The 15,626-nt window shown below is 37.0% G+C and overlaps 1 protein-coding gene across 1 annotated transcript in view; it reads left to right on the forward strand.

Annotated features, from left to right (window-relative positions):
* nrg3a (neuregulin 3a) overlaps positions 1-15,626 on the forward strand; it is a 442,303-nt gene that overhangs the window by 405,865 nt on the left and 20,812 nt on the right. The window contains exons 5-6 of the mRNA XM_028469411.1: positions 5,704-5,806; positions 12,689-12,818. Of these exons, the coding sequence (XP_028325212.1) occupies positions 5,704-5,806; positions 12,689-12,818 (233 nt within the window). The remainder of the gene's footprint in view (positions 1-5,703; positions 5,807-12,688; positions 12,819-15,626) is intronic.

Here is a 15,626-nt window from a genome sequence, read left to right on the forward strand (position 1 = left end):
TGTACTCACGAGAGTAAATGTATTGAGACATACTTCTACTTTTACTTTTCCTTTACATGTAACAGGACTTTTACTCGAGTACCCTTTTTGGCTACTCTACCCACCTCTGGAGCTTTTACACTCGTTCCTTCAAGTGAAGCAGTTATCAGTCACGCTCAACACTTGTCAGCCTGCCTCTGCAGCCTGCGAGAGACTTTTTAGTCATGCTGGTGTCCTTTTCAGGGCCAAAAGGAGCAAACTGCTTGGGAAAAAACTTTGAGTTGAAAATGAACCGACACTTCACAGAGTGACTCTTTTTCCTCAAAAATGGCAGGTCACCCTGTAAAGCCTGAGCTTATGTCACTCTTAAGTTTTCGCAGTTATTTTTGGTTTTTCAGATCATTTATCTATTTACAATTCAATTCAACTTTACTTGTATAGCGCCAGTTACAACATAAGTCATCTCAAAGTGCTTTCAAAATATAAAATTTGTAATAAAAATGAAAAAAATCAAAAAAATCCACATGAACAAGCATAAGCAACAATGGGAAGAAAAAACTCCCTTCTAACAGTTTTCACAGCAGAATTATAAGAAGTAGTGCTGCTGTAAGAGACGGCTAAAGAGTTCTATACCTCGGTTTAGTGTAGAAAGAGGACCAGAGATGAATACCGATTTCCCACATTTCTTTAAATTGTTAAAGAGAAGGTTAAACTTGCTCATGGTCCGTATCGATTCACGTCAGGTGATATTGTTCGCCCCTACATGCAACACTATATTAGTAACACTTGCTGGCAGCATGGGTAACATTTGATTAAGTTTGTTTAAGATAGTGTGAACTGTAGTCCCCAATAATGAGTGATGTCAGGGGGGAAAATAGAGCTGGGTATGTGTGTAGGCTTGATACACTGACCGGGAGCGTCCAGCAGCGGGCGGTCATCGGCGGCCATCGCTGGCTGCAGTGAAGCCTACGTCACCGGAGTCGGCTGGCGTTGGGGCAGCTGTGCGGGGGTGTCTGATGGTGTTCGGGTCACTGAAGGCTGCAGGAAAGTCTCCGTTATTGGCGCTGAAGCGGCTCTGTGTCTAATGGCGAGAGGGTCGCTGATGTCTGCGTGGGATCCTCCGTTATCAGCTGGCATTGAAGAGGTTCAGCAACAGGTGGAGTAGGGTGGTGCTTGATGATGGCTGTGTCCGTGGTGCTAGAATGCCTCTGGACGGCTGCTCTAAGGAGTTTACAACGGGCTGCAGATGATTCCGATCGGTGGGAATTTAATCCAAGCGGCGGTAGAGGCATTTTCCTGGCGGTTGATTCAGTTGGCTTAATTGGACTGAGTTCATCTCCATTTTTGAAAGGAGCGATTATGGAGAGTAAGTGGAAGGGGTACGCTATTTTCTGAGTTTTTCTCTCGTCCGCGGACGACAACCTCGGCCCACGATGGCAGGCGTGGTGTGGAACAAGACGGTCTTGAACCTGGATTGTTATTGTTGTCTTTCTCTGATGGCAAGTGAGGAGCAGCGTCTCCATCGCCTGTAGATGCGGCCATCTTGGGATGTGTGGAAGCCTTGTCCCTACGCAGGACCATATAATTAATACTGATACAAAGTAAATAGGAAAATGAGGTTGAGCATCAAGAGGAGGGGAAGGCGTGAAGAGGGGATGGGGTGGTATAGAGAGGGGCGACGAGGAGAGGTGTGCAGAGGGGAGGGTAATATACAGGAGGGAGGCAGAGAGGAAAGGGTGATGTAAGGAAATTATGTAAAGGAGAGAAGTTGGAAATTGCTTTTATCTATCACGTTTTCCTTACGAAGCGTTTGAGTGTATAAGCTCTAAGAATAGATTGTGTGATTTTGATGTTTTTTGAATAAATAAGATGTTTATCAGTACTTGAGTACTTTTTCACTGAGTACTTTTTCACTCTTACTCAAGTATTTGGGATGACTACTTTGATACTTTTTATTTGAGTAAATTTACATGTAACAGTACTTTTACTCGAGTACCGTTTATGGCTCCTCTATCCACCTCTGATTCTAACCACTCCATATTTACCTTTATTAACCTTTGTACACGTTTATATATAGTTATACCCCCTCCCCTCAAAAATAAAATAAAAATACTAGCCGCCCCTAAATTGTATAAAAAGTACAGATTTACAGTATCAGATTTATAAAATACAAGAAAGGGATATGGAGTCATTAGGTTATTGCAGTTTTTTTCAACCTAAGGGTCATCCATCCATCCATTTTCTTACCCGCTTATTCCCATTTAACAGGGTCGCGGGGGTCTGCCGGTGCCAATCTCCGGCTCCCATAGGGCGCCCGGCGGGGGCACACCCTGGACAGGGCGCCAGTCCATCACAGACCTAAGGGTCATCTGGAATTAAAATAGGGTCGTCTAAAATGTCGAGTAATTGGTAAAAAAAAAAAAAATTAAAATGATTAAAATAATCAAACTTTCTAAACAATAAATTTAGTTCAAATAAAATGCAGTATGAAAATATCTAAGGTGGCGCACTTGACACGTTGTCACTAATCCTGGCTACTCTGTATTTGTAACACACTTGAATAAAGAAGGTCAAAAACTAATTCTAGAAAGAAAAAAATGTCTCTGGGGTCACCGGACATTTGTGATTTCAAAATGGGGTCACGGCCCAAAAAAGGTCGGGAACCTCTGGGTTATTGTGAAGGAAAAAGAAAGCTTATATAATAATGCAAGAATTCCAACAGTTTCTGGGTGAAAAAAAGTGTACATAACTTATACGTACATGTCAAGTTTTGGATTTGAAAATAAGGGAAATTTCCTGGCGCCCACTACGAGCCGTCCCACCTGCCCAACTAAGCTCCAGTATCCCTTATATTTTAAAATAGGTGTATAAGAAATCTAAAATACCCACTTGTCAACCACTTACTAAATACAATTGTCAACCTTTATTAACAGCTGCACAATGTGTGCACTCAGAAATCCATCTAACTAAGCTTTACATGCTGTTCTGAGAAGTAAAAGCAGCGACTCCTAAAACTAGTATTTGATACATAATAAGCTATATATATATATATATATATATATATATATATAGTTTTCTATATCGCCAAAATAGAAAACTCGATACATCTTGAATGTCGATATAACACCCAGCTCTAGTTCCTAAATTATAAAACAGCCTAAATTAAAACATAAACGTGTATATGAAGCACGTGTTTATTTAATATACTTACAGTTTATATACAAGTTAACACATTGCATATTTACTGTTAATTGCACATTGCTTGTCTTTAAGTTAGACATGAACATTTTCTTTTCATTACATATTTTCTTGTAATTTCTCATGCTCACTCATGTGGTTCTCTGGTATTCACTAATGACTTATTATACATATACATTGCAGTGTATATTTTTCATGGTGATTTAAGTGTTCCGTGGTAGTTAAAATCTCAGTTATTAATCTAACAGAACATGTAACTGTGTCACATCCTGCTGCTCTTTAGGAAGATAAACTCTCTGTCACATTTTACACCAGTTCTTTGTTTTTTTTCACCAGAACGTCTTCATTCATCATCTCTTTTCTGAGTTGTTTCCGGGTTTGTTGCCGCTGTCTGCACTAATTTCGCGAGAGCTGTCACTCAGGCTATTTCAGGTGGTAGTTCTCGCGAGGCTAGTGACGGCGTTCAGTTTAGTAAGGCATCTTTTAATTATTATTACATTAAAATACGGGATATTTACCGGAAAATAATAATACGGGAAGATGGCGGGAAAGAGGGGTAATATACGGGAGTTTCCCGGCCAAAACGGGATACTTGACAGGTATGCTTATAGTAGGGGCCCAACAACATGGTTTGTACCCAGGACCCAAAATGTGGTGCTACGCCCTGCCTGCTATAGAAGTGAAGCTAATGTTATGACTAGTTTTCTGAAGGTAGATGGAGAAGAGAGATGGGCCTGATACAGCGCCATGAGGAACACCTTCACTACTGATGGTATTTTAGCCTAAAATTAACATTTCTTAATTTTTTACCAGATTTACTTTGTATGCTCTGGTTTTTCTGAGCTGATTGCAAGGCATTAGTTGATTTGTATTATCGTCTTCCTGGATCCATTTTAAGAATAATCCACATTCGCAAATTTCCACATTTATTGTTCATTGTTGAAGGAAGCTGGCTTAGTAACGTAATCACAATGTTTGTTACCATGTGTGCTTAACCAGACCAACCGAGCCGTGCCAAGCAGCAATAATAATTTAATTTAGTTTAATATAATCCAGACTTTAGGTGACAAATGGGTTCAGGCCCAGCACCAATTGCCTAATGCAAAAGCACCCTTCAACACATCTCATATGTGATGTTCCCATATAAACTCCTAACCACTAATATAAAGCTGGAAAGGCCTTTTGTAGTTGATAGTAATAGCTAAAATGAGGTCATTTAGAGTAAATTAAAGGTTGGCTTAATAGAAACTACAACAAGTTGTTGCACAATCAGTGCATATTACTTACATTCAACCTTTTGAGTTCTCCTTATCTCTCCATCTATTGATGATTCTCCTTTCTCATCAGCCACCCACAGCATCCTCTTGTAGGATTGCCTCCAGCTTTGTCTAATGACATAATTATAGCCAATAAGCCAACCTGATGAGCAGCATCTGATTATCAGCAATGGAAAAAACAAAACGCCACGCCACAGGTTTACCTCAGACACAGAGAGAAGAAGAAGAAGAAGAGGTTGAACTGCATCTGTTGTTCTTGGGGGGATTGTTATGGAAGATGTTCTGCATGTGATTGGTCACATTTTGTCATTCTAGTGGCCAGTTAAGAGTTTTATTGTGATTTTGCAAGGCAGGCCTGAAAACATTGGAAAACTCTTCTTTATTAGCTCTGAGTGCCCTTGGTTGAGATTCAGTGGCTTCGATTGTATTTCTCCGTACTTGTGGATTGTAGAGCGTTTATTTTCTTGCACTGTGGTTTTTGTGTGCCGTTCGGACAGTAAACTAAGTCTCCATCACCTCGGAGTTAAACCCCAACCTGTCGCCTTAGTGGATTTTCAAGGCAGTCTGGCTGAATAAAACCTGATTGATCGCCCATTAATGTATCTGAAGGCAACTATGATTTACTTGTTCGGAACATGGACAAGCAGGACAGCCTCTATTTTTCTCCACTAATGGCGTCCTGTTGTGCCATAACTCTTCTTGTCTCAATGTATTTAAGATTCATTATATGTAGAGACCATTTTAAAAGCACGCTCTATTGGGTCGCGGCTCAATGGGGGGAGCGCTGATAAAAACGGGCCGCAACAGAAGAACTCCAAAAGGGATTTCGTTGATGGTAGAGCTTGTTCAATGTGATTTTATTTCATTTGTATTTGGTTTATTGGTCACAAATGTAATTACTCTTGTACTGCAAAGGATCTGCAAGGCAAACGAATAAAAAGCCTCCGAAGAGCAGACGGATCACATCAGCTTGTTAGACAAGTTAAAATGGCAACTCGGGTGGTGTAAACTACTTTGTTCGAAATTAGAAATGGGGGAGTCCAAATCTCTAAACCATGTTTAATTCTGTTATAGTGGGACTGTTTATTTATTCCTTATTCCTACTACGCCTTCCTCTTCCTGTTCCTTCACACTTCTCATTCACTCGCCCTCAAATAACGTACATGACCCATCGTGATATTTCCCAGGAGTGTGTTGTTCAAATTTTAATGCTGCCTCTTTTTCTGTTTTGTTTTTTTTTTTTTTGCAGAGAACAAGGAGGCGTATAAAAGGCAGGTGCTGTCAATCATATCCATCGCCATGGCGATCTCGCTCCTGGGGACATTGTGTATGGCTCTCTACTGTCGCAACAGGTGAGTTGATAAAACACAAACTTTACTTTAATGCTTGCGATGATCGGTACACAAGTGTTAAAACTATGGTTTAAAGGTCGACGAAGAGAAATGTTGTGAATGGGCTGTTTCCAGTTTAGATCACTTCTGAGGGGATAACGCCCCTCTTTTTCTTTGAATATATGTTTTTCTAGTTTGTACATAATTATTGCAGCTTTTTGATCCACTAGTTTCATGAATTTTAGTGCCTTTGAAGGCTGTCATTAGGTGTTGTTTGCTAAATATGACACCTTTGGAGCTATGTTGGCATTTTTTGGGTTCGGTTGAGGGATCTAGTGAGGTTAGGTTTAGGGGTTATGGTAACAAATGACACTTAATGACAGCCTTCATGACACCTTATTCATGCTAACAGGTGTTGTGTCATAATAATGACAGTGTAATGTCAGCCTTTATGTATAAAACTATGTATAGTGTTCATAATAGTTTGATTAAACAAGCTGTCAGCAGGAGGGATCATTTATGACTCACAGCTCAAAGTTGTAGATTCGTCTCACGTCTCAATGTTAATGTGCAGAGAGTAAAATATGCAGGCATTGTATTTATTTTCTTCCTTCTAAATTATGTTTTGGGTCTGTTTTCACTCCCATGGACTTCCAATTATTCTGCAAGCAACATGTACATAAATGAAAAGCTCACAAATGAACTATTTCACATATTAATAGACTAACATGACTAATAGGGGGTGGTGGTTTAACGCACCATCAAGGCGCGGGAGCCACATCCAGCTCTTTACAGCATCCAATGTGGCCCGTAGGAGAATAAAACCAACAGAAAAAACAGAATCATTGTGTAAACTACCAAATAATTCAGTTATAGATCACCCAGTCCCTCTAAAGTCACAAATTCATTGAAATTCAACAACATTTGCAGGAGCTCGCAAACTTTCTGTGCCTACATCACACAAGTGCCGTCATTTTTAACCAAAAATTGACAAAATAATTTAAAATTTTAATCTAAAATCCTGCAAAAATCTCACTAAATTACACAAAGTTTGGTCACAAAATTAAGGAATTTTGAAGACAAGCTCCTGCTTAGCACACTGAGGCTAAATATCTCCACTGAATCCCTACCTTTGAAAATTTTGAAAATATTTTAAGCGAGAAAGTGGCGAAGTAGAATATCAACATGTGGTCATTTGATCCATAAAACTCGCTGAAATGCATTTTGGAGACCCGCCATTGTGCTACTGACAAAACTTCCGGTTAACTTCAAAACAAGAGCCTTATTTACAAAAGCATTAAAAATCTAATGAAAGACCAGAGGAGATGCTTTTGTTTTGAAAAGGGAAAGTTTGACAGGATAATTTTACATTCCGCTCACAATGCATCATGGGGCGGTTGAGTATGACTAGTGTGGCCACCGAGCGTACTTAGAAAGTGTTCAGACAGTATACATTAGTATTTCTCACGTACTCAATCTTTTCATACTTTCTAATGTGAACGCACTACATACATAGTTTGACGTCAGACTTAGTATGAGTAGTAGTTTAGGATAACATTTACAACACAACCAAAGTTTAGGCCTCATAGATCTGTAAATCGAAGATCATGTGCTCTAAAAAAAAATAAAAAATAAAAGATGTTATTGTTACTGACATGTTTTAAAATGTATTTATTATTTTTATTTAAGTAGGTACAGTACGTATGAATGAACATTAAAAAAAAATGTAAATATGTCAGATTATAGCCATATATGCTAATTTCCATCTGTTGTCCCTAGACAGGCTGATATAAGAAAATGTCACACTTAACAATAAAACAAGGCGAGAGACACAAAACAATATACAGAAGGATTACATACAAGACAAGGAACATAGGGATCATAAAATACAGTAACTTTTCATTTAAATGGAACACTGGGATCACTGGGAACTACACTATCAAGGGAATGGACAGGATGCTGTCGGGCAAAGAAAAGGACCGAGGAAAGAAAAGTATTTCACTTCCACATACTCAGAGTTGGTCAGTTAAAGGAGTGCATACAATAAATTTACACTATTGAGTTTCATTATCTTCTAAAACATAAAATAAGTTATTTAAAGTGCCACTGTGCATTGCAAATAGCCCTGAGTTGCCTTTAAAAAAAGAAAAAGAAAAGAAAATCACTTAAAGTGCTATAGTGCATTGCACAATAGTTCCAACATTGTCGGAAAAGATGTGAAGTCCAATAGACGGAGGCATAAAAGTGTTTTTATTTCCCTCTGTATTTTATTGACAATTTCCCTTTGGTTTCACAAAAACAGAAAGTTCATCCAATTATTATCATATTTTCAAACTTACTTTTCAGAAACAAACAGACACACGGGGGGTACAACACTGTTGTTGTGTTACTAAGCACTGTTGAATGTGGGCAGGCTAAATGGCAAAGAAGACATTGTGCTCTTCCTACAAAGGCCAACACAACATGTAGATCAAACGTCTTGAATAAAATCCCACCTGGAGTATTTGCAGAAATTTGCAAGCCTTATTATTTACAGGCAAATATTCACAGCTTATTAGCATTCAAAGGTCAACTTAAGCTCTTTTGGCCCCCCACCATTTCCCTTGTTTTCATTTTTCTGCAGGTGCAGAAGGTAAACTGTGTGCATGCTAAGTAATGGATAAATATATGTGTGTATTCCCACATGTGGGAATCATGGGGTCAAACATCGTTTTTCTCATTCAGTGTTTGAACCGTGATGGACGGCACTGTAATTCCATAGGCTTTTCCTCTGTAATATAATGATGTGAGTGAGTGAGCAGCCTGACAACAAGATAATCGGAGCAATGCATGATGGACTGCACTTTCAATGAATCCACTTTCAATGAAGATGTATACAGGAGGGAGGTAGTGTGAATGCAGAGCTGAGCGTTGTGAATAACAATGAAGGGGATGTTTTTTTTTATTTACACGCAGAGAGAAATAAGAAGCCTGGCAGACAAACAACTGAATTAAAGACAAACTGCTGTGATCTGCTGGTAGACGAGGACACATGCTTTCAAATGGACATGGGTGTAAAATATCTTAGTTACTCTCAAAGGTGACATTCTCACAATTGAATTATTCAGACATGAGCACATTTTTTGAATTTCTCACTGCTGTTTGTTGGACATGTGTATTATTTACTGTACATGTCAATCATGAGGATCATTGATGCTGTTTACAGTCACCAACATTTATAGGACTCCAGCGGACACTCGTGCTCGGAAGAAACGAAGACAATTGTGGTTTTGCCTCCAGGCTTAGCCCCGCCCAACAAAATACGTCACAATGTTTACAAACAATCAAAGGGTCTATATCACCCTCTAATCCCAAATGTAACATTTTAATAACTTCCCATTCAAAAGAAAGGTTTAATTTAAATCTGTGGTACCCAAACATTGTTTTTTGAAGAAAGAAAAATTCTCGGGGCCCCCATCACTACAAAATCATTTTTGAAAATGTGAACTTTTATTGGAAAAAAATGAAAATAACATAACATGTACTATCACATATTTTAGAATAGTAATAATGAAGCTCAATTAATAAAGTGCAACAAAAATATATATATTCGAGTGCACCCCTGTATAGCACCCCCGAGGGGGTGTGTCCCCCAGTTTGACAACCATTTAAATTGATTGTTCTTCCTGTAGATTATTGCATTTTATGTAGATCGTGCAAATTCCTACAGATTTAATCAGGTGATGTTAGTCATTATTCCTTCTAAAGCAGCAAAATCTAGGAACTTTTGGCGCCATTTTCCCTCCTTCACAACAGTGTTTATTTTGACAGCTTAGTTTTAGTCAAAATTGACTAAATGGCATTGAGATTTTATTCGACTAATTCTGTTACAGACACAGTCGACTAAATTATACAGGATAAGAATGTTTGCATTAATCATAAGATTATTATTTTCACTTTTTAAAAAATAATAATCTACAAAAACAATGATGACATTTTCTAGTCGAAAAACTCAACAGTGCTTCACAGGCTGGAGGAGGTACACCTTTGTTTTGGATTTGCTGTCAAGCACATCTTTGGTGGAATTTCCCTCCTCGGAGTCACTAGAAAATCCTCTCGTCTCCTTTGTCAGGACATTTAATTGAAATACATAAAACATGAATGATATTGTGAACGTGACAGGTCTGATGCGTTTACTGGCTTGCAAATTAACCTCACAGAAAGGAATGAGGCAGAGGTAATATGAGGAATTCATTCAAGTCCATTTTGTCAACAAATGATTCATTCTGAGCTGATTAACTTTACAATGTGACTCTTTATTGATGCAGGATATTAGATATAATGTAAAAGGGCAAGTGTGCAATATTTCTTGTTGCATTTGTGTCGACTTTGCTTTGATTCCTTAAATAACCCAATGTGTGAGGCAACAGGAAGCAACTGTGGCTGCACAATCTGTTTACAAAATAAAAGCGTGTATCAAAATTTCAAATCTTTGACCTCGAAAATATTTTTTTTTATTTTTTTTATACATTACTAGTCAATAGAACACAAAACTTAATTATTTAGCAAAAATGATTGTGTGAAAAGAAATAATATAAAAAATAAATATAAAAATCTCTCAATTTAATTATAATTTCTATTTTGTATGTACATATATAGACCATTATTTTCCCCCATGTATTTGTCTGTTATTAACTTGTTATTGTCTCATCCCTTCATCCTTTAATAGCACAATACCATTATTATAATTATTATTATAATTATTATAATATCACACACACACACACACTTCACATTTGTAAATATTGTCTATGGTAACCTGTAGGTATTTTTTTTTTCTTTTTTTTCTTTTCTGTAATTTTATCTGTTTGTATGTAGCAAAAATTAAAAAAAATTAAAGAAATTTAAATCTTTGCCCTAGAAAATATTTTATTGAGCTACTAGCCAATAGAACACAAAACTTAATTATTAAAAAAAAAAAAAAAAATCTAAATACAGATGTAGCACAAACAAATAAAAAAAAAAAAGATGTAAATCTAAACTAATTAAAATTTACTATATCAAATATATTTTACTCTCAGATTATCAATAAAAATATCTTGGTGGATTATTTTAAAAGTATTGTGAAGCAGAACAAAAATAATCTACTTTTTTATTTAATACTTTGTATTCTTTGTATGTGCATGTGCATATCCATTTGTGTTGTCTTGAACACTGTAGGTTTAAGTCAAGAGGAATGAAGCAGAATTTTCCTCACAGCAGGAGGTGCACTGTGATACAATCAGGTTTGTTTGGTTTAAAGGTAAAAACATACGTTTCTTAGGATGAAAACTCAACCATACGGATGCTGAAACAGCAAATAGACAGAAGAGCAGTTTTTCAAAAAGATGATTCTGTTGTCTTCATAGATAGAAAAACATTTTTTTTAAATATTGGACCACAAAGGAAAAAAGGATGATTTTCCAAATACTTTATGTGACTGCAGACAGGAAGTGTTGAAGGCATCATGGGCCGTTTTTTTTCTTTGATAATGAGCTCAGTTCTGGTGCAGTGCAATGAAGTCGTGAGACCAGGGTTTTTCTGCAGGTCAGCCTAATTGCTACAAGCTTGAGTAACGAGTGCTGGAATCATTAGGCTTACGTAACGTAACGCGGTCAGAACAACAAACCCAGAGGAGCCCGTTCTCAGCCCGATGGATGCACGTCGGATGATGTCGGGACCAAAGGCTCTGATTATTCCTCGTCTCCCGGCGCAGTTATCTCATGACCTTTTTGTTGCTGTGTCTGAACACAATTAGCTCGACCTAATTAGTTCACCAGTCAAAGACTTTAGCCCTCCTTCGCATTTGCACAAAAAAAAAATAAACACATCGGAGAAATAAAGGATTCACACTGAAAATATTTGGAAGAAATCATTAGACAAAGTCCAGTTACATTTTATAAGGTGGAACATTATGTTTAACACACAACTTAGTTATACCCTTATTTCACAACCATCATTTAGTTACAGTGAAAATAAAAGTGAAGGTTTGTAAAGAAGACTTTCCTTTTTTTTTGTTTTTATAATAATAATGTAAAATATATTTCTTAATTTGTGCTGTGTCCTTCAAAACCAAAAACAACGCATCAGTTTCATCTCAAACCTCTCCTTTCATGAAAACAGACATTTACCTTTATGTGGTGTTTCTGTTGCATTTATTTTCTGATGAAAATGAATGAAAAGTGGCATTTTGGGGTCTGCAGTTCAACAAACACACTCACAAAGGTTGTATTTAAAGATTTTTTTTCATATATCAAAAATCATCATAAAAGACTTTACCTTTAACCCCAAACTCATTCATTTATGTTTTAACTGTGTATTGTGAGCATTAGCTTAGTCAAGGATTAAACGAAAGCCTGGACAAGTTGTTAATCCATGACAGAGCTAACCTAACATACACAGAGAAGCTAAGGTTCAGAAATGACACAAAACTTTGGATTTTCACATTTTGTACATATTAGAAAAAGACACATCACCCAAAGGAAAAAGTGCTGCTAAAAAAATAAAGTGATTAAATGATTTGGAATTTGTAGATATTTGACAGTGAAACAGCTGCAAACTGCTATAGAATAGAAATTAAATTGTCAGACACAGCTGATTTTATTTTAAATGAGTTTTTTGTCGAAAAGCTCCTGCTTTGAATCAGTGAAGAATTACGGATTTTTAGCAAAATTATTCAGACATCAAGGCTGTGAAATACTGTGAAGGTACACCAAACATTTGGAAGAAAGTATGACTAGTCTAGTTCAACAAATGCTTGCAGAATTAATGAATTATTTCCTGTATGACTAACTTAACCTTGTATTTTACCAACTTTAGGTGAAACCCTGGATTATTTGTTGTGAAGTTCCAAATGGGCATTATGATTTATTGTTCTGTGCTCAGGAGACGCAGAGAGAAGCTCCAGGCCCACCTGAAGGAAAGCCGCAGTTTGAAAAACTACACAGCAAACAACTCCCACAGTGCTCTGGGTGGAAAGAACAAGGGTCCCAATGATATCCTGCAAATGCATGAGGTAAGCACTATGGAGAATCTTCTTGTAAAGGTGAAAAAAATATATATATTTCCAGTTTGTCTTTAAAAGTGTTGAGGGGAAAAGTAAAGATGCATTAGAGAAACAATATTAAGTAAAAGTAAAAAAACCAAACAAGCAATGCTTTCCCTTTCTATATTTATTATTATTATATTTTTTTATATATATTTTTTTTAATTATTTAAAATAACAGCCGTCAACAGTTGTTGCTGGTGTTCCTTTTAAGCTCTGGTTTGGATCTTCCTTTATTTACCAAATATATTCAACAAATGTGTCATATCTTCCATTTCTAACTTCATCTGTTATTTTTATCTTGATTTGTTTACAATCTTATGGAGAATAAACCCCATTTTAACTGATGTTTTTATTAGAGTTATTAGCTTTGCGGGGACAATATGTAAGATGTGCTTTAGGAGCCCCCAGTTTGGGTAGTTACTTGGAGAGATTACCAATTAATATAATGGTTAATGGAGTAATTAATGATGGATACCTGCTGTTAATCACTCCCGTATTACTCTGCTAACGTCATACGGTAATGACCTAATTAAACCTCAAAAACACTAGCCATAATTTATTTCATTATTGTATTTTACATTTTCTACATTTACTTTTAAATCCATAGTGTAGGCTTCAGATATCAATGAATCGAAGATCATTTGATCGAAAAAAAAAAAAAATGCCACTGAACTGTCTGTGTCTGGAAACGCGTTTGTTGACGTTATCGGAAAAGTTTTGCTCATTGCATTGTGGGATGTGGAGTTCCATAGATGGATGCTTAGAAGTGCTTTTACTCCATTCTTACGGTGATATCTTGTGTTTGCCCTGAAAAACTTTGGCATCATGACTTACCAACACATTTCTGGCATTTTCGCTGAAAGTTGTGGCGAAACAATGGTAGATGTTTATTTTTGGGTTTACACGGAAAGATCCAAATTCTGCCAAAATTGAACATTGAGATTTTCACGTGGAATACCGGGAACGACAAAAATAGTGTCAAGAAACATAAGATATTACAGTAAAAATGAAGTAAAAACACTTCTGTGCATCCCATCCGTTTACAGGACTCCATATCCCAAGATGCAATGCGCAAAACTTTTTTGCCATCGTTAATAAACAGGATGTTTACAGTGAAACCAACTTTTAAACAGTAATTTCAACCTTTTACATTAGTAGTGTGAGTAAATGATCTTTGATGTATTGATCTATGAGCCCTACACTGTCTTTATCCTATATATTTTTAAATTAAGCATATTAGGAATAAAGATTAGTAGGTTTCACTCTCCTCAGATGAGGCTGAGGACTTGGCTTTGGTGCCCACTAGTGGCCCATCCTGCTCTATGCAATCTCATAATCCGCCTATAGCCAAAAACACCTATGGTTGTCATTCCCCTTAAAGCAACAGCATATCTTCGTCTTTGTATTTTGCGTATTTCACAAAATCCAGATACACAGTACCAGACTTTATCCGTTTTTTATCTCAGTCCTTTTATTGCGAGCGGAAATGTTTAATACTGTGTGTCTGTTAAACATTGTACGAGCCTGACTTTATTAAATGTGTTAATAACTACAACTCTGAGGGCAATATACTCAGTAATCAAGCTAGCAAGGAGCCATTGAGCTAAAATGGAGGCTTGTTCTGCTCCATTTCTGTCAACAGCTTTTTATGAGATGTAGTTGATAACTTTTTGAACCGGCTCAATAATGTCACTGTTTACTGGCTCCAGATATTTACTCACTAATTTCTTGCTCTAATTAAGCGTAAATGGAAAAAGGAAAATGCAGATTCAGTGGCAGTTTAATCATTCTGCCTCTGCCGCACTAAAGCGGATAAGGAGATTCATTGTATTTCCAAATTCTTCAAAGTGACTCCTTTCCACTGGGGTTGGTAATATTACAGTTGGGGAGCAGTTACTGCCTGGATTTATTTATTTATTTATTTATGTATTTCTACTCCAGGTGGTAAATTAAAAATGTAGCCAAGGGCTTAAGGGTGATGGTTATTATTTAAATTCTTATCTGAAGCTACCAGACATTCCAAATTAGACATCTGTTACCTGCATTCCTGCAGATATTATCACAAAGCAGACACACGCTGCACACTCCTCAGAGGATGGTGATGGGTAAAGTCTTCATCCAGTGTCGTTTTCTGGGAACATTATGCATCTGTGAATGCCACCCAGGGGGTCTTAGGGATTCCAGTCATTCAGCGGTTTGGGAGTGAACAGCTAGCTAACTGGCTAGCAGTTATTTGTCTTCTCTGCGGTGGTCTGTGTGATCATACTGTATCTCTCTGATTTGTGTGTCTAATGTGAATGTCACTCAGAGTTCACGGCATATGCAGAGTTTGTGGGGGCATTGACCCCTAGTGGTCAAAAGTTTTCATGACAGTTTTCCCAAATTCATTTAAAAAAATACAATTCTTAATATAATGTACATAATATACAAATATATGTGCCATAAACACAGTGACTGTACAAAATATATGTGACGTTAAATAGTTTAGACTTTAGGTTGGTTCTTCTTCTGTTGCGTATCTCTTCTTCACAATGTAAATGGTGAAGCGACACTGCGCCCAGCAGGTCATGTATGGTACTGCAGCAAAAATGAAGCATAAACTTACAACATTAATCTAAAAATATGGATTATTAATGACACGATCATCCTCACAGAGCTAAAACGTAAGAAATCAGGGCAGAGTTGCTTTCTTCTTGTAAATAGGATGTTAAATTTTTATTTTTTTGCAGCAGTTTTACTGTGTTTTGGACTAAATGCTCGAATTCATTAGCCTTG

This window comes from Gouania willdenowi, chromosome 15, assembly GCF_900634775.1.
Source record: "Gouania willdenowi chromosome 15, fGouWil2.1, whole genome shotgun sequence".
In the NCBI taxonomy this organism is placed as follows: domain Eukaryota; kingdom Metazoa; phylum Chordata; class Actinopteri; order Blenniiformes; family Gobiesocidae; genus Gouania; species Gouania willdenowi.